Source organism: Rhinatrema bivittatum, chromosome 3, assembly GCF_901001135.1.
Source record: "Rhinatrema bivittatum chromosome 3, aRhiBiv1.1, whole genome shotgun sequence".
Classification (NCBI taxonomy): domain Eukaryota; kingdom Metazoa; phylum Chordata; class Amphibia; order Gymnophiona; family Rhinatrematidae; genus Rhinatrema; species Rhinatrema bivittatum.
This window is the reverse complement of record NC_042617.1, coordinates 89,445,501-89,466,051: the sequence shown is the minus strand read 5'-3', so window position 1 is coordinate 89,466,051 and position 20,551 is coordinate 89,445,501. Positions and strand designations below refer to the sequence as shown.

At 43.3% G+C, this 20,551-nt stretch overlaps 1 protein-coding gene across 1 annotated transcript in view; it reads right to left on the bottom strand.

Annotated features, from left to right (window-relative positions):
- Window positions 1-20,551, bottom strand: part of EML6 (EMAP like 6) — an 815,949-nt gene that overhangs the window by 509,765 nt on the left and 285,633 nt on the right. The window contains exon 12 of the mRNA XM_029593447.1: window positions 17,563-17,669. Within this exon, the coding sequence (XP_029449307.1) occupies window positions 17,563-17,669 (107 nt within the window). The remainder of the gene's footprint in view (window positions 1-17,562; window positions 17,670-20,551) is intronic.

Sequence of the window (20,551 nt, the reverse complement as noted above, 5' to 3'; positions counted from 1 at the left end):
GTGAACGATGTTCGGTATCAGCAGTCAGATGTGATCACAGACCATGAATTGAAGACCTGTGCTACTCTGCCCCCAACCGGTGATAGTAGGGGTGGCCCCACTGATCTTAAAAACATTGCAGGGTTTTCTGAGTGGGGGCTGACTGCTGCCGCTGGCTTCTGGGTCTGCCCCCCTCTGCCATGGCTGTGGTGTCTATTGTCGAAGTTGTGGTAATGTAGATGCTCTGTACAGGGGATATGACCAGTACGGACGCCTCTGGAAGCTGGCTTTGTGATATGTCTGATAATACTTCTGGGCCATCAAGGACTGGTCCCCATGGCCCTGGTCCCCAGGGGAGGCCAAGGACAAAACTGCCACTTTCTGCTCTTTCAGTTGCGATACTGTCTCCCACAGGTTGTCTCTGAAGAAGTTATCCCCCTTGGATGGCAGGTCCGCTAACTTCTCATGCACATGTTTTCGTATAGCGCTGGCTCTTAGCCAGGCTATCAGACGCACCGCTATGGCGGAACCTGCTGTGTGGGATGATGTTTCAAACGACTCATAGATGGTACACAGGACATAGCGCAGCCCTTCCTCCATATCCAGTATCTGGTGTGGTAGTCCAGTGCTGGAGGAGCTTTTCTCAAACAGGCACTTAATTGACTGCAGGCATTCGTAAAGATATTATGTGATGTAGAATTGGTATTGCTGTATCTTTGCGTTCAGCATGGCAGACTGGAAGGGTCGTTTCCCAAAGTCGTCTAGGTAACGATTGTCCTTCCCCGGAGGGGTATTAGAATGGAGTCTGGTCTTTTTCGTCTTTTTCATGGCCGACTCTCTACCACGATGGAGGCATGAGGGAGCTGCACTGTACTATAGTATGGCAAATTCCTCATTCTGAATTTGAGATCCGTCTTTTGGGAAGAGACCAGACTTGAGAAAAGGCACTCCCAAGCTTTCTCCAGGACCGCACCCAATACTCCATGGGGAGGCAACGCTGGGAATTCGAAGATTTTTAGTGTGCCCAGGACTTCAGCTTCTGAAATTGAGCTCAGCTGAGGGGAGAATTGCGGTTGGGGCGACTTCTGCACCTGTTGATCGGTCTTCTCCTGTTCCTGTGGAGGGGACCCTCCCTCCAGGGGACCCTCAATGGAAGAGGTACTTGCCTGCTGATGCTAGACTAGTCAGAACTGTGGAAATCTGGAACATCTGCCTACCCAGAATAAAAACTCACACCTCCTCCAATAAAAAAAAAAATAGACCACATTGCATCTGTTCCATCTTCCTCATACTGAGGAACCATATGTTGTTATCCTCTCTCCTCGTTCACTCCGAGGAACCATGTTAATGTTAATGTTATTTCTCGTCTATCCTATTTAATTATTTACCCTCCTCCCAGTTTCTAATTCCCTGTTAAAATGTAACTTCCATACTTTACCAGTTTTGATGTAAACCGGCATGATGTCCACAACTAATGCCGGTATATAAAAATGTTTAAATAAATAAATAAATAAATAACATTGCTTGTTCTCTGAGACTCCCTCCCACAGAAGGTGCTGAAATCATGGATTTTCCTTGTTCCCTTCCCAATCTAGGGTTGGACTTGGGCCCTGAGGATCAGCAGGGTACCACAGCATATAACATATCCAAATCTGGTCCTCTGGGCCAATGTTCTCGAGGATCCACCTCTTGTGGAGCTTAGGACGTTTTGTAGTAGTTGGGGACAAAACCCCTTATGCTTGGAGAAAAAAGAAATGTCTGAGTAGACTGTGCGATAAGGTAGAGGAAGCTTCTGAGTCAGGGTAATCTGAGAGAGGGTCCAAATCCAAAAACCCCATCTCGTGGAGTTCTTCAGGACTGAATAATATTTGAGAGTCCTGATCTTGTTCCCGCACCTCTGCCAGCTTGGGCTGCGGTTTCCTATGCCGAGTTTCCTAAGTCCAATGCCTCTGGGCTGACACAGGTTGACATTTGTTCTGTTCATTCCTGCGTCAAGGTACAAGGCTTTGAAGGGGTGCCCTTCAATGCGTGGATTCCCTTTCGATGCATCATCCATCGAGGCATCGGTTGTTTGGTTTTCGGTGCTAGGGATGACGCAAGCATTGAGTCTTTCCGATGGTCAGCGCGCTTCATCATCTGCACTGGTTTTGATGCCTCTGCGCCGCTGGCATCAGACGGACAACGCTGCTTAGCCCAGGCAAGTGATGCATCATCCAATGCAGTACTCCGTGGCTGGTTTTGGAGCAGGGAGAGCACTATTATGGCTAGCACCTTTTGACTCTTGTGAGTCCTTTTACCTTGGGGTCCCAGCGAGGAGGCTCTTTTCTTTTCCTCCGGCCAATCCAGCACTGGGCCTGGGGATGAGTGATGGCACCTATGCACCGACTGTGGAGCATAGGTGCCATCACCCCCTTCCCTGAAGTGCGCAATCCTTTGGTCGCGCTGTCTTTTGGCGACATGCACCCACAATCGCGGCAAGCCGACTGATCGTGGATGGGCCTCAGACAGACATAACAATAATTATGTCTGTCAGTGATCAACCTCACTTTACCGCACTGGTAGTTTTTCAAGACAGGCGGTTTGGGGGCCATGACAGCACTGAAAAGTGCTGTTGTGGTCTTGCACAGAAGAAATAAACTCAGGGGAGAAGTCAGGAGAAAAAGCTTCAGGTGCAAACAGCAGCGCGGAAAAATGAGAATGAGGAGAAGATGGCGATTGAGTGGGAATATGTGCGCGGGAGGACGCGTGCAGCCGCACAGAGCAAAGCTCTGTGATTGCTAGAAGTTCCTCCTTAGGGCTACCACAGGATACCCACAGACAGCATGACTAATTCAGCCCTGCTATCGATGGGAAAATAGATTACATCATGTGCTCTTCCTTGATCCAATTGTCTAGTCACCCAATCAAAAAAATCAGATGTGTCTGACAGGACCTTCCATGCTGCCTCAGATCCAGCAATTTACCGGATTTTGATAGTTCAGTAACCTTTCTTTCAGCAGTGTCTCCATTAATTTTCCCGCCACTGAAGTGAGGCTAATCGGCTTGTAGTTTTCAGCCTCCTCTCTGCTACCACTCTTATAAAGCGGGACCAAAATCGCTCTTCTCCAATCTCACGGCACCACTCCTGTTTCCAGGGATCTATTGAACATGTCATTTAGCAGACCCACCAGGACATCGCTGAGATCTCGCAGTATCCTGGAATGTACCTTAGCCGGCCCCATAGACTTGTCCACATTCAGTTTTCCTAGCTCTTCCCATACATACTCTTCAGTAAAAGGAGTTATATCTAGCCCATTCCCTTCTACAGTCATGACAACCAGCAACAGTCAGGGTCTTCTTTAGTGAACAGAGAATTGAAGTATTTATTTAATATTTCCACCATTTCCTTGTTTGTCTCAGCACATTGTTCCTCATCATCTTTCCATTTCACTATACCACTTCGGACTTTCCTTCTTTCTCTTATATAGCTGAAAAATGTTTTGTTACTTCTCTTTATCTCTTGGGCAATCCTTTCTTCCACTTGACCCTTTACTTTTCTGATTTCTTTCTTCATCTCCCTCATTTTTACCAGGTATTGTTCCATGTGTTCCTCTTTTGGGACTTCTTTATACTTCCTTAATGCTGATGTTTTTGCCTTTAGTTTTGCAGCCACCTCTTTTGAGAACCAAATTGGTGTCGTTTTCCTTGAACTTTTGTTTACTTTTCTAACATATAGATTTGTTGCCTTTGTAATAGCTCCTTTTAATTTAGACCACTGTTGTTCCACCTCATTCATTTTCTTCCAGTCTTCTAGTTCTTCCTCCAGGTACATCCCCATTTTGTCAAAGTCCGTGTATTTGAAATACAACACTCAGGTTTTCGTGTAACTTCTTAGACTTCTGGCATTGGCATACAGACAATTCAAAGTGTGCTTTTTGTTTGTATTAACAACCTGCTTTTCAGTTGTTAGGGATAATTCGGAAATCATTAGCTTCAGTGATTTTTTACATATAGGCACATGGACTATGTTTGTTTTTAATGGAACCTCTTTGTTGGGATGCCCTAACTCTCCTGTTTCATTAGTATCCTTCAAGGATACATTTCTCCGAACCATGCACTGCTGAGTGACTGTCCGCTTTCCCATTTGTTCTAGTTTAAAAGCTGCTCTATCTCCTTTTTGAAAGTTAATGCCAGCAGCTTGGTTCCACTCTGGTTAAGGTGGAGCCCATCCTTTCGGAAAAGTCTCCCCTTTCCCCAAAAGTTTCCCCAGTTCCTTACAAAGCGGAATCCCTCTTCCCTGCACCACTGTCTCATCCACGCATTGAAACTCTGGAGCCATGCCTGCCTCTGGGGACCTGCACGTGGAACAGGAAGCATTTCAGAGAATGCTACCCTGGAGGTTCTGGATTTCAACTTCCTACCTAAAATCCTAAATTTGGCTTCCAGAACCTCTCTCCCACATTTTCCTATGTCGTTGGTACCCACATGTACCACGACGGCTGGCTCCTCCCCAGCACTGTCTATAATCCTATCTAGGTGACGCGTGAGGTCTGCCACCTTCGCACCAGGCATGCAAGTTAACAGGCGGTCCTCATGTCCACCAGCCACCCTGCTATCTACATTTCTAATAATCGAATCACCAACTATGATGGCCGGCCTAACCCTTCCCTCCTGGGCAGTAGCCCTGGGAGACTTGTCCTCAGTGCGAGAGGACAATACATCACCTGGAGAGCAGGTCCTTGCTACAGGATCACTTCCTGCTACACCAGGGTGATGTTCTCCTATTGGGAGACCTTTCTGATCCAAGGCAGCACTGGGACTGCCAGACTGGATTTGGGACTTGGCTACTATGTCCCTGAAGGTCTCATCAATGTACCTCTCTGTCTGCCTCAGCTCCTCCAAGTCTGCTTCTCTAGCCTCCAGAGATCGGACTCGTTCCCTGAGAACCAGGAGCTCTTTGCACCGAGTGCACACATGCAATCTCTCACTGGTGGGTAAAAAATCATACATGTGACACTCAATGCAATTATTCTCTTTCAGAAGGAATTATACCACATGGGTTAAAACAAGCTGCGATAAAGCCAATTCCTAAAAATAAAACGTGTAGAATCGATGATTCGGACATCTATCTTCCAATATCCAATTTGTCTTTTCAACCAAAAGTGCTTTAAAAAGCAATATTATCCCAACTTGTAAATCTTTTGGAAGACCAAGATATTCTCTTCTCAAATCAATTCGGAATTAGGAAACATCGTTCAACTGAGACATTACTCCTCTCATTGACGGTCTCTGTTTTACGAGGCTTTGATGCAGATGAATCTTATTTTCTCATGCTAATCGACATAACAGCCGCCTTTGACAATGTGGATCATACCCTGTTGTGCCATAGGTTGAGCAACATTGGGATCAACGGTAGTGTTCTCAAATGGTTCTCTTCCTTTTTATCTAATAGAACATTCCAAGTTAAATTGGGCAATCACATATCTGATACTTTCCATATTGATACAGATGTCCCTCAAGGTTCAGCACTCTTGGCAACACTATTCAATATTTATATGCTCCTACTGTGAAAATTACTAGTGAATTTAGGAATTACATTCTTCCTGTATGCTGATGACATACAGTTTTATATTCCATTCTCCAAATCATTTGAAAATACAGTATTGAAACTTTCAACCTATTTGAAAGCAATTCAACAGTAAATATTGCAACTTAAACATTAAACCCTAAAAGAGTGAAATCATTTGGTTAAGTAGAAACTCTTTGATTGCTAAACTACCGACTCTAGACCTGGTTAATTTTCAAATTACTCCCTCAAATCAAGTACGGGATTTAGGTATCCATCTAGATGAAAACCTTACTATGAAAAAGCACATCAATAAGTTAATTAATACAGGTTAAACCAAATTGCGTATATTACATCGGTTGTTTAACTTTCGAAGACTTCCGAACTGTATTGCAAACTCTAATTTTCTCAAACCTAGACTACTGTAACTCCTTATTTCTCGGTCTTCCTGCAAGTCTCTTAAAAACACTGCAAGTACAACAAAATGCCTCAGCAAGGCTTTTGTTAGGAACTAGGAAATTTGATCATATTTCACTGCACTGGCTGCCAGTAGAATCCAGAATCTATTTTAAAGTATTAATGTTAATATTCAAAATCATTCATTCTGACAACACCAGTATGATAGGCATGACACTACAACCATACACACCACAGCAAACACTAAGATCTCAAAATAAAGGACTACTGACTGTCCCCACAATACAGAGCACACACCTGATGCATGTAAGAGATCATGTGTTTTCCATAGCGGGTCCAAGACTTTGAAATTCTTTCAGATGTTACGTTTGATACCAGATAGAAAGAGATTTAAATGTGAGCTAAAAACATAGCTATTCAAAAATGCATGCAACCTAATTTAAAAACATCAGAATGTAGAGTTCTACAATAATAAGGACAAGAAATACTAAGTGATGTATGAGAAACAAATTTAACAAGAGATTGCAAGAATCTCAATACAATAAACTGACTAATATGTGAAATTTATTTTATTTTATTTTCTGTACTTCATATCTTTTGTCATAGATCTATAGTTAATATGTATTAGAACATTTCATTTGATAGATGTTAATGCCTGTTTATGAATACTACCTCTATAACCCATCATTATTTGCTGATTTAAAGCTATGAATGTTATTTTTGTAAACCGTGTGATCTTTACATGGAATGACAGTATATAAAATGTCTAAATAAATAAATAAGAAAGCATGGGATAAATGCAGGGGATCACTTCCAGTCCAAGGAAGTGATGAGAAAGCAAAATTGCTTACCTTGTAATAGGTGTTATCCCAGGACAGCAGGATGTAGTCCTCACATATGGGTGATGTCACTGATGGAGCCCTAGGCGGGAAAACTTCTGTCAAAGTTTATGTAAAGCTTTGACTGGCACCCAGAGTGCCCACTGAGATTGCCCAGCATGCTATGATATTCTCTGCCACAGGTGGCTCTCTTCAGTCTCGTATGTAGCATTAAGCTTTAGCTAAAAAATTAGTTAAATGTAAAATACCCAACTCCGTGGGGAAGGCGGGTGGGTTCTGTGAGGACTACATCCTGCTGTCCTGGGATAACACCTATTACAAGGTAAGCAATTTTGCTTTACACCAGGACAAGCAGGATGCTAGTCCTCACATATGGGTGACAAGCAAACTAGAGACTGAGTCATTTTGTAGTGAAGCAACAGGGATGTATTGTTGTTGAAAATGAGTCAGGCGAAGATCACAGCAGGATGGATGTAGAAGGAGTTGGGTTTAAACTGGAAACAAGTTCTTTAAGACAGATTGTCCATAGGCTGAATCTTGTCTTCCTGCTTTGTCTAAACAGTAATGAGCTGCGAAGGTGTGAAGAGAACTCCATGTTGCTGCTTTACAAATGTCAATTATGGGCACTGAACGATAGTGTGCTACTGAGGTTGACATTGCTCTTACTGCATGTGCCTTTACTCGCCCTTGGAGAGGAAGGTCTGCTTTTTCATAGCAAAACTGTATACAATCTGCTAGCCAGTTGGATAAAGTCTGCTTACCCACTGTTTTCCCTGGTTTGTTTGGATCATAGGAAACAAAAAGATGAGTGGATTTTCTGTGGACTGCTGTGCGATTTATGTAAAATGCTAAAGCACGCTTGCAGTCTAAAGTGCTTAAGGCTGTTTCTCCTGGGTGAGAGTGAGGCCTTGGAAAGAATGTGGGTAAAACTATGGATTGGTTCAAGTGGAATTCCGTAACTACCTTAGGGAGGAATTTTGGATGTGTACGGAGGATCACTCTGTCGTGTAGGAACTTTGTGTAAGGTTTGTATGTGACAAGTGCTTGTAACTCACTAACCCTTCTAGCTGATGTAATAGCTACGAGGAAGATAGTCTTCCATGTAAGAAATTTGATATCACAGGAATTCATGGGTTCAAAAGGAGAACGCATGAGTCTTGTTAATACCAGGTTCAGGTCCCATTCTGTGACTGGTGGTCGAATTGGTGGCCTGAGTTGTGTTAAACCTCTCATAAATCTACTGATGAGAGGTTACGTGGAGATAGATGCATCTCCCAGCTTGTTATGGTAAGCTGAGATTGCACTTAAGTGTACTCTAACAGATGAAGTCTGAAGACCAGAGTCTGAAAGATGATTATAGGTAGTCTAATAAAGAAAGTATGGGGCAGGAAAAAGGATCAATGCTCTTTTGCCTACACCACAAAGTAAACCTTTTCCATTTTGAAGCATAGTTTCTTCATGTGGAGGGTTTACGTGCAGCTATAAGCACTTGAGATATGTTGGATGAAAGATTGAGTGGTTGCAAGATCAAGCTTTCAACATCCATGCTGTCAGGGAAAGGGATTGAAGGTTGGGATGTCGCAACTGACCCTGATCCTGAGTTATGAGAGTGGGAGCTACACCCAGGCGAATTGGATCCCTGATTGAGAGGTCTAGAAGTGTGGGAAACCATACTTGACGAGGCCAATACGGGGCTATGAATATCATGGACCCTTCGCCCTGTTGTAGCTTCACTAGAGTTTGGTTATGAGCGGTATTGGAGGATACACGTATAGTAGGCCTGAGTTCCAAGGGCGAGCAAAAGCGTCCTTGGTTGGCTGGTTGTTCTGATTGTGTAGAGAGCAGAAGTTGTCTACTTTGTGATTAAGGTGTGACACAAAGAGGTCTATTGTCGGTTGAAATATCCTGAATGCTGAAATATCCTGAACGCTACAGCGGGATCCAGGGACCACTCGTGTGGTTGGAAGTGACGACTGAGGCGATCTGCAACTACATTGTGAATGCCAGACAGATAAGTGGCCCGGAGGAACATTGAGTGTTTCAGGGCCCAGTCCAAAATCTGTGCAACTTCTTGACAGAGGAGATACGAGCCCATTCCTCCCTGTTTGTTGATGTACCTCATTGCTACTGTGTTGTCCGTTTGGATCAGAACAGTTTTGTGTGAAAGGCAGTCCTTGAACGCATCTAATGCATAACGTATAGCTCGAAGTTCCAGGAAATTGATTTGAAATGTTGCTTCGAGTTTTGTCCAAGTACCCTGAGTTTGGAGAGTGTCTATGTGAGCTCCCCAACCCAAGGTGGATGCATCTGTAGTTAGCGTTATCTGTGGAACTGGTTGTTGGAAGGGTAGGCCCTGGCACAAATTGTCCTTGTTCACCCACCAAAGTAGAGATGAACGTAGCTGGTGGGTTACTTGGATTGGAGAATGTAGCGGTTGGATGGCTTGGATCCACTGAGATCTCAAAGTCCATTGGGTAACTCTCATGGCAAGCCTTGCCATTGGGGTGACATGAACTGTGGAGGCCATGTGGCCTAGAATGCTTAGAAACTGATGAGCTGTTTGTTCTTTTGAGTGGATCGAGTATGAATTGAAGCAGGTGAGACGGTGTGAGATGGGATTTTTGATAATTGATGAGAAATCCCATGGAGTGAAGTAGAGCAATTGTTCAGTTGAGGGAAGCCAGAGCTCCTTGCTGAGATTGACTTCTGATGAGCCAGTCGTCTAGATATGGAAAGACATGGACTCTTTCTTTGTGCAAATGTGCTGCTATTACTGCTAGACATTTGGTGAATACTCTGGGAGCAGAGGCTAGTCCGAATGGCAGAACTCTGTATTGGAAATGTTGATGACCGACTGTGAAGCGCAGATACTTGCGATGAGGAGGATAGATTGGGAAGTGAGCATAAGCGTTTTGAAGATCCAGAGAACAAAGCCAATCCCCTTTTTGAAGAAGTGGAAGCATGGTGCCTAGAGACACCATTCTGAACTTCTCTTTTCTCAAAAATCTGTTGAGATTTCTGAGGTCTAAGATGGGACGTAGGCCTCCTGATTTCTTTGGAATTAGGAAATAACGGGAGTAGAATCCTCTGCCCTGCTGAGTTCGGGGCACTGGTTGAACAGCCCTGGCTCTCAGAAGGGTGGATAATTCTGCTTGTAATGTAATTAGTTGAGAATTCTGTTGAGGGAAGAAACTCGGAGGAGATTCTGGTGGAATTGAGTGGAAATTGAGTTTGTAACCCCGAGACACTATGGAGAGTACCCATTGGTCTGATGTTATCTTGAGCCAATTTGTATGAAATTGGGATACTCGTCCACCTACTAGTAGGTTTGGTTGAGGGTTGTGGGATTGAATTTGCTCTCTGGTGGAAATCTCAAAACCCTGCCGCTGGGCCTGACGGAGGTGGAGGTTGCGTGTGAGGAGTTCTGGTTTGTGTTGTTTGGGAGCGTTGTTGTTGAGGCCTATTGGATCTGCCCCTGGAAGTTTGAGGGTAGTATCTTCGAGGCCTGTAATAGGAACGCCTAGGTTCCCTCCGGGGTAGGCGTCGTTGTGGTTGAGTAGAGGTATCATGAGGCATCTGGGACAGCTGACGTAATGTCTCAGTGTGGTCCTTTAACTGTTGAACTGCTTCTTGGACTTTATCACCAAACAAGTTATCTCCCAAACATGGCAAACCTACCAGTTTTTCTTGGACCTCAGGCCTGAGATCTGAGGCTTTTAGCCATGCATATCTGCGAGCTGTGATTCCTGCAGCTGCAGTCCTGGAGGCAGTGTCAAAGCTATCATAAGCCGCTCTCACCTCATGCTTCCCTGCTTCTAGGCCCTTATTAACTATGGCCTGTGCCGGTTCTTGAAATTGTGCAGGCAAAGAATTTGTAAGTTCTTCCATCTGCTTCCATAAGTCTCTCTGATACTGTGTCATGTACAACTGGTATGCAGAGATTCTGGAGTTTAAAATTTCAGCCTGATAGATTTTCCTTCCTAAGGAATCGAGGAAGCGGTGGTCCTTGCCAGGTGGAGTTGAGGAGTGAGGGCATGTATGCCTTGACTTCTTCTGGGCTGATTCAACTACTACTGACTGATGTGGTAGTTGTGCCTTTTGGAAACCAGGTGCTGCTTGTGCTAGATAGGTGGAATCCACCCGTCTGTTTACTGCTGCCACTGTAGATGGATGCTCCCAGATTCTATGTTGTAGGTCTAAAAGTACCTCATGAATTGGGATGGCTAAAACTTGCTTGGGTGGATCCACAAATTGAAGGACTTCTAGAGTATGCTGCCTAGTGTCCTGTTCAGCTGTTAACTTAAAAGGAATGGTGTCCGCCATATCCTGAAGAAAATTGGAAAATGATAAGTCTTCTGGAGGGGACTTTTTTCTTGGTTCCGGTGGAGAAGGTTCCGACATGAAGTCCTCAGAAGACGTGTCGGTATCATGGTCATCCCAAGAATCCTTGTTATCCTCCCTAAAAGGGGATTTTGTGGTGGTTCTTGATTGTAGATGTAGTCCTGATGGGCCTGGTAATGGGTCATCGATAGGCCGTGATGTAGGTATTTGTTCTCCTGTCTTCTTCGGCAAAGTGTCAATGACAGTTTGATAATTTTGGAGAAGACGTTGGTAGAAAGCCAGGTCTTGTACTTCTGGTTCTTGCTGTGATGGTTGTCTCGATGGAATATCGATAGACATCGACGTCGAAAGCGGGGGCCTCGGTGATGGAAGCACTGTCGGTGGTAACCCGGCACTCGGCATCGAAGAGGTCGATGGTAGGTGTGCATGTATCGATGTCGATGTAGTTGTTACCCTTGGTGTTGACATCGATGTATCTCTTGTCCTCGGTGTCATTGTCGACACCGCCATCGGTGAGCCCACCGGCATCGGCAGATTTGCCGGCATCGATGCTGGGAGCATCGGCATCGTAGAGCCCGTCGGTACGTACTGATCTTTGAAAGCCTGCAATACCGCTTGTCTGATAACTTCAGACAATTCTGGCATTACAACTGTCGGTGGCAGAACAGTTGTAAGCGGTGGCGGAGGCTGAGGTGTAGGATCCGGTGCAGAGCCCTGCAGAGGATCGGGTATCAAGGGCGGAGGATTAGGCCCAGGCGCCGATGTTTCCGCCGTACGCGGCCGCTTCGCCGTCGATGGTTCCTGGGTAGCGGTTTCGGTCATCGATGACCTTCGATGTCGATGCTTATGCTTGGACTTCTGGGAATCGACGGATTTTGTCGAAGACTCGGAGGGCGAGGAACGATCTCCCGACGGTCCCGGACAGGGTTTTTTAAGCAAGAGGTGCTTAGTCGTTCCAGCCGGAGACGACTTGGATGACGTCAAAGGAGATGGTAGAAGTTGTAGTTGGAACAGGTGTTCCATTTTCTCCAGTCGAGTCTTTCGACTTTTCGGCATCATCTCGGCGCATTGCGGGCAATTATTTACCTCATGTTTTTCTCTGAGGCAGAGCACACATTCGACGTGCGGATCGGTGATGGACATTTTCCGGGCGCAAACAGGGCATTTTTTAAAACCTGTAGCCATATTTCCCGTCGACATCCGTCGAAAAAGAATGGAAATTTGTGAGAAAAAATTTTCCCAAACGGTAGGAAAATGAGACAGAGGTACTCACCAGCCGGTGAAGAAAATACCTCGAGAGACTTGTGAGAGAGAATGTTAATAAAGTTTGTTTTTTCAGTCAGAAATGTGTTGAGAGAATCTCAATGGCTCCTATCCCGCGATGCCTATAGCAGCGCGGAAAAACGAAGACTGAAGAGAGCCACCTGTGGCAGAGAATATCATAGCATGCTGGGCATGCTCAGTGGGCACTCTGGGTGCCATTCAAAGCTTTACATAAACTTTGACAGAAGTTTTCCCGCTTAGGGCTCCATCAGTGACATCACCCATATGTGAGGACTAGCATCCTGCTTGTCCTGGGATAATTATAATACTAAATTAATTGGATGGGTGGGCAGACTCGATAGGTCATGTGATCTTTTTCTGCTGTAATGTTTCTATGTTTCATTTTCTCCGTTCTTTAGCTTAGACAATCATTCCGGTAAATAAAAGGAATGAGTGAGAAACCACCAGGGCACAAGGGGAAAGAAGCAGCAGAATTTTCAAAACAAAAGAAAAAACTCTTAAAGAATCAGACCAACAAACAAGAAAAGGTAACTGGCAGAAGCACAAATACAATAGGAAATACTTCAGACACCCTGCATCGACCAAAATTTGACATAGTTGTGGCTAAGGAGAAGTGAATTTAAACAAAGATGAGAGATTGATAATTACTGTGAAAGACAGTGGACTATGAACAAGATGGTTCACAGCCAGTATAGAAAAAAAATGATAAAACAGACAATTGCAGATTACTGTAAACAGAACTGGAAACAGTTACGCATCTCATGCTGGATGTAATGCGCTGATGTCAGAAGGCATGTATACAGAAAAGTCCAAAAGAAGGCATAACTTATCCATTTAGCAACTGTGTAATCAAACATAACCGCACTGTACAGAAACATGGGACCATAACCATAACAGAATTGAAGATAACAAGGAAGTTGTGATCATCTAGGACAGCGGTTCTCAACCGGTGCGTAGCGACACACTAGTGTGTCGCCAAGCACCGGCAGGTGTGTCGCGTGGCTCCCGGTCCCTCCCGCTGCTCGTTCTTCCCTGCTGCCGTTGCCGCCGGGCTATCAGCACGTTCAAGCCCAGCGGGAACGGCAGCGGTGCAAAAAAAAAAAAAAGCTGTGGCATCCGCGGCTGGCCTTTTCTTCTTCCCGCGCCTGCATTTCCCCCCCCCCCCCCCCCCGGAACAGGAAGTGGTGCATGGGAAGAAGAAAGGCCGTGCTGCAAGAGAACCCACGCCTCGCGCGCCATCACGGCACACATGGGGAAGCGCTGCTGCGGCCGTATGGCCAACCGGTCTTCCTGTTCGGGGGGGAGTGGAAGCGCCGCGTGCAGCTTCCGCTTCCTCCCCCCAATGCAGGAAGATCAGCTGCCTCTCCTGCTGCCACCCGTTCTCCTGCTATCTTCGGGCGTCGGGCCGTATGGTCCGTCGATCTTCCTGCTTGGGGTGGGGGAGCGGAAGCGTCGCGCACAGCTTCCGCTTTCTCCCCCAAAGCAGGAAGACAGCTGCCTCTCCTGCTGCCACCGGCCTCCTGCTATCTTCGGGGGGTCAGGCCGTATGGTCCGCCGATCTTCCTGCTTGGGGGGGGGGGGAGGGAGGAAGCGGACGTTGTGCGCTGCGCTTCCGCTACCCCCCCCCCCCGACAGGAAAGTTCGGACGCCCCGAAGATAGCAGGAGTCCGGTGGCAGCAGGAGAGGCAGCTGATCTTCCTGCTCTGGGGGAGAAAGCGGAAGGGAAAGGAGAGAGCAGCATGAGCCTCCCGCGATCGATGGAATGTCTTCCTTCTTGGCCTGCGGGGGCTGGAGGAGCAGCTACCGTTTGTGCTGGGGGGGGGAGAGGAAGTGAGTGACAGAAAGAGAGAGAAGCAGCCAGCCAGCCTGTGTGTAAGTGAGAGAATGTGTGTGTGATTGAGAGCCTGTGTGTAAGTGAGAGAATGTATTTGATCAGCGCATGTGTGTGTGATTGAGAGAAACTGGTCAGAGAGCTGATGTATGTGGTATATGTGAGAGACAATGAAAGTGACTGCTCAAGGAGATGACTGATGTGTATGTAAGAGTGGTGAGACAGTCAGGGATGTGTGTGTGTGTGAGAGAGAGAGAGATGACGAGAAGGAGAGAGACGAGAGAGAGAGTGAGAAAGCATGGAAGTTGAGGAAATCTGGGTATGTGAGGAAAGCATGGGAGTACGAAGCCGGGTGTTGTGGGGGGTGTATGTGAAAGAAAGCATGGGAGTGAGAAGCCTGATTATGTGAGAGAAGAGCATGGGGAGTGGGAAAGCCTGTGTGTGTGCATGTATATGAGAGAGACTGGTTGGTAAGGTGACGGTGTGTGACTGGTGTGTATGTGAATGTGAGAGAGAGAAGTGATTCAGGGATGAGAAGGCCTGTGCACGTGGAAGAGCGAGCCTGAAATGAGGAGAGAGACTGGGTGTGTGGTGTGTGTGTAACAGAGAAGTGATTATGGGAATGAGAAGCCTGTGCATGTGAAGAGAGTGAGCATGGGAGTGAGAACCTGGGTGTGTGTGAGACACAGCATGGGAGGGAGAAGCCTGTGTATGTAAGACAGAACATGGAAGTGGGAAGCCTGTTGTGTGTGTATGCATGAGAGAGATCAGGTGACGGGTGTGTGTGAGAGAGAGAGAGAGAAAGTGATTATGGGAATGAGAAGCCTGTGCAGGTGAAGAGTGGGCATGGGAGTGAGAAACCTGTGTGTGTGTGAGACACAGCATGGGAGTGAGAAGCCTGTATATCTGAAAGAGAACATGAGAGTGGGAAGCCTATGTGTGTGTGTATATGCATGAGAGAGATCAGGTGACTGGTGTGTGTTTGCATGTATGTGTGAGAGAGAAAGAAAGTGATTATGGGAATAAGAAGCCTGTACATGTGAAGAGTGAGCATGGGAGTGAGAAAGCTGGGAGTGTGTGAGATACAGCATGGGAATGAGAAGCCTGTATATCTGAAAGAGAACATGGGAGTGGGAAGCCTGTGTGTGTATGCATGAGAGAGATCAGGTGACTGGTGTGTGTGTATGTGGGAGAGAAAGAAAGTGATTATGGGAATGAGAAGCCTGTGCATGTGGAGAGAACAAGCATGGGAGTGAGAGACTGGTGAGTGTATGTGAGAAAGAGAAAGTGATTGTGAGAGTGAGAAGCCCATATATGTAAGTGGAACACGGGAGTGGGAAGCCTGTGTGTGTGTGTATGGCATGAGAGAAACTGTTCAGGAAGGTGACTGGTGTGTTTGTCAAAGACTGGGAGATGACTGGTGTGTGAGAGACATAAACTGGCCTTGGGGGCATGACTGGTATGGTGTGTGTGTGTGTGAGAGACATGGGCCCTAAGGAAGAGGACCATGAGTATAGAGCTTAGCCACTACTGCTGCTTCTGGTGTGTGCTACAGCCTGCATGGAAGAGGAGTAGGAAAGCTGCTGGAGGGGGTAAGTAAAGGTGGCTTTTTAAGTTTATTTTTCTTGATTGACTGCTATTTTAATTATTTAATATTATGTGATGTGTCTGCTTTTTTTGAAATATTTTATTGGTGTTTGGAGAATTTTTAATAGTTTTTATGAGTTTTTAATTGTTGGATGTTATTCTGTTCATAGTTGTTGTGAAACATTTATTCTGCTTATTAGTATAGTTTTACAATTATTTCTGTGTGGGGATCTATAGCTGCTTGCTAGTTCTGTTTTCCTAATAAGAGGTGTATTGGTTTTTAGGGCCTGATTTAATATTTGTAGTGTTGCCTTTTCATAGATGGAGTTGCTCCTGTTTGAGTGTATTCCATAATACAGGTGTAACTGTGTGTGGATTAGTTTATGTGCATTACTACAGATCCTGGGAGTATGTTAGGTCGGTTCTGTGTCTGTTACAGAGATATTTTACTAGCATGTAAGTGTTTTATCAGTCTTATTTGTTGCGTTTTCTCAAGAGGACATGCATTGGTGGTAAACTGCTGTCTTTTCATAAGTAGGGCTATTGAGCCTGAAAGTAGAAGGAGTTTGAGTTGCTGTTACTGAGATGACACCAGAACCAGAATATCTTTTTCGTAGAGTGAGTTGAACGGGGAATGTCATAATTCTGCTTTACATCCATTATTGTGGATCAGGGGGGTTCCCGTGGATGCAAACTGTACATTTACATCTAGCCCTGTGACGATCATGGGTCAGTGTGTCACGCATGTGAGAACCATCTGTCAGGTGTGTCCCGACAGAAAAAAGGTTGAGAACCACTGATCTAGGACATTCCCATTTGAAACAATATGAATCTTGATGCTAGAAAACAGGATATTGTGGTAAAAGAGAAAAAACACAAAAACTGCATTGCTGATAGAGGTCTCAGTACTGAGCAAATATTTTGTGGATTGTATGGAGAAAGAGAAGATCCTTAAGTACCAAGAGATGCAATCAGAGACCAAGAAAATGTGGCAGAAAGATACAGAAATAGTCTCAATTATATTGTGTGTCACTGGTCTGATTAAGAACAACTTTCAAGCACACCTTGATATATTGCCTATAGATATGACACCCTACAAACTTTAGAAGGAAGTGCTCTTTGGCAGTTTGCAAGTATTAAAAAGAGTATTAGCAGTAAACTTGAGAGATTGAGCTAATTCCAAATATATACCCTAGTGTACGAATTAGGTAATTCCTGTCAAAGTATGTGCAAAATAAACACATTTGGAGACATTGCCCCCAAAAGAAAGATTTTTATGTTTAAAAAGGAAGTTATAAATACTAGGGCTATGAGGTATTCATCAAAAATATAGAATCTGTTGCGTATTTTGGGGGATCCACAATAGCTTGTTATATTTCTTAAGGATAGTTATCTTACGAGAGAATAGAAATATCAGCTCAAATCTAAAGGTCCTTGTAATTAATTCAACAGATTTCACTCAGATTTTGGACTTTTGCAAATCTCAGAATTGGTTTTTTGCTAGGGTCTCAAAGTGGGTTTATTTATACCTTTTCACTTTGATTTTTGCTTTCTCTCTTTTTATGTCCTCTCATTCTTAAGACACACTGGGCAGAAACCTATATTACAATATTTTTGGTTTGATATTGGAAATCAGTGCCTTTAGATTTTGAATTTAGATTTTGTATTTTTCTTAACAACATTGCACTTAATTACAAATAAAATATTGCATTTTGCATCATATAAAGCTTCTTACTGACCTGGCGATCATAACTGATTTGTGTTTCTTGCTCTATATCGGAGTCCAGCTCTGGCACATCAGATAACTCAGAATCGGATTCTTCACTGTATGAATCAATGCAACCTTCTGTATAAAACAAACAAACAGAGAAATAGAGTGATCTAAGAACATAAGTTGTTAATTAAGTATATATGCTGAAGGGCAGTATAAGATAAAATGATTTGAAAAGTATAATTTTCATTTCACAAAATTCTGCAAAATATAAATATTCACAAAATTATTTCCTATAAACTTTAATTTTCACATGAATTATAGAAATGATGAAATGTAAGAGTTCTACACTGTTTGACTATTATTTTTTTACATGGGTAGATTGCCAATGTAGCCATTTTTTTTACCCTTTTTGCCAAAAACATTATCATTCAATTCTATGATGAAAACAATTTATGGAGGTAGATTTTTTTTGCAAATTTTTCTATAAAGACGATAGCTTTCACTTTTTTCACCACAAATATTTTCATATATCCTAATGTGACACAATATTTACTTAAGTTTAAAAAGAGGTACAAGGATATCAGATATACATTCCTTTTCCATTTTAAGTGCTGCACAATCATTATACTAATCCAGCTGCTTTCTTAATTATGTTTATTTTAATGTAAGTCTGTTTTTTAAAAATCTATTTCCTAGAGGTGCACACTGGGAAAAGCATTTCTGAAAAGAGAGCAGAATGTATTTTTAAAAATTCCTTATTTCAGTCTCCTTATTTTAAATGAATCATAGAAAAGATAACAAATGTAAAAAAATTATTGAATTTGTCTACATTTACAATTTTTTTTCAAAATCTTAAAAAAAAATTGTAAATTTTATATTGGTAAATGGTATATTTTATATTGGTAAATGATTATATTAAGCTTTATGCTCATATAGTTAGTAAACACAATGTTATGGTACCGATAGCTAGATGACATGATTGTCCTAGATTGTGAAAAGTCTTAAAGCTGATGAGTTGCATAAGTTAATATGTGTGTTTATTTTTGTTTTTAATAATGATTCCTGCATCTTACGTTCGGACTTTGGGGCTAGCTATAAGCTGGATTTATACAGATTGACAAGTTAGCTCTGAAACCTCTTCTATCAGTCCCAAATCGCTTGAAGTGACATCTTTGCATAGATGTCATGACCGGAGATATTGCACCTTTTTTTTTTTGAGGCATCTAGAGAACATTTCATGATGGTCAGTGATAGACATATTGAAGATGCATATAGAAACAGCTTTTGAAATCACTATTCTATTTTATAGATATCTCCATCCAGCAGTAAGCCACTTTACCCTCCATTGCCTCATGTACAAACTAAGGGCCTGATTTACTAAGGCTTTTCTCCCGTTATATGTGTATGGGAAAAATGCTTATAGTAAATGAGACCCTTACATTGTAAGCCCTCTGGGGACAAGGAAATACCTACTATACCTGAAGGTAATCCACTTTAAAATGGCTGATCAGTCATAAAAGGAAAAATATTTAAACAAATCAGATGACAGATAAAGTCAAACACTTTTTTTTTCCAGAGAAATGACAAAGAGGAGGAAAGCAAATGTTGCTTACCTGTAACAGATGTTCTCACAGGACACCAGGATGTTAGTCCTCACATATGTAACACCATGGGACACATTTGACGAGGTATCCCAGAGAGAAGTGGAATCCATGATAAAAAATTTGAACCCCGCTCCACATAAGATTGACACCATTCCCACCATGGACATCAAAAAACTAGCTGATATAACCTCCTATACTATAGCAAAAATAATTAACCTATCACTTAGTGAAGGACTAATGCCAAACTCTCTTAAAGGTGCAATAATTAAACCAATACTGAAGAAAAAGAACAGTGACCCAAATGTCTTAAGTAACTATAGACCTGTTTCAAACTTACCCATGCTTGCTAAATTAATAGAAAAAACAGTACAAAAGCAACTGGCAGAACATCTAGACAACAATAACATACTTTACCCCTCACAACACGGCTTCAGAAAACACTATAGCACTGAAACAGTACTAATCTCACTAACAGATAATGTACTACGGGGGTTTGACAGCGGAAAACACTACATTATGATATTACTAGACCTGTCAGCAGCATTTGACACAGTAAATCACAGCTTACTAATAAAAAGGCTTGAAGAAATAGGACTACAAAACAAAACAATTGAGTGGTTCCGCTCCTACCTACACAATAGATTTTTTCAGAAACAGATAAAAAACACAATATCAGACAAAATCAAGCTAATGACTGGGGTCCCACAGGGGTCAGCACTTTCGGCAACTCTATTTAATATCTACATGCTGCCTCTATGCCACCTCTTGGCAGGACTAGGTATCATACATTTCATATACGCTGACGACATTCAGCTAATCCTACCAGTAGAGGAAACAATTGAAAAAACACTAAACTTAGCAATGTTGTACCTAGATATAATAAAACAACTATTAAGCCAAATGGAACTGGTAATTAATATTGAAAAGACAGAATTCATACACCTTGAAAGAAAAACCACTGAATTAATACAGAATCCCATCAAACTTAAAAAGGATCAGATAGTGGAACTAAGCGAAAAAGCCAGAAACCTAGGTGTAATAATTGACAATGAACTCAATCTTAAGCAACACATATCATTGAAAGTTAGGGAAGTTTATGCCAAACTTATGGTGCTTAGAAGGCTAAAACCCCTATTAACCCAAGCGAACTTTAGAACCGTTCTTCAAGCACTTATTTTCGCGAGCACAGACTATTGTAACACACTCTTCCTTGGATTACCATATACAACACTAAGACCACTACAAATCTTACAGAACTCTGCAGCCAGAATTCTAACTGGAAAAAGCAGAAGAGATCACATCACTCAAACACTCGCTGAATTACACTGGCTGCCAATTGAACAAAGAGTGCAATTTAAAACACTATGCACAATCCACAAACTAATCTATGAGGAAAATACTGACTGGCTA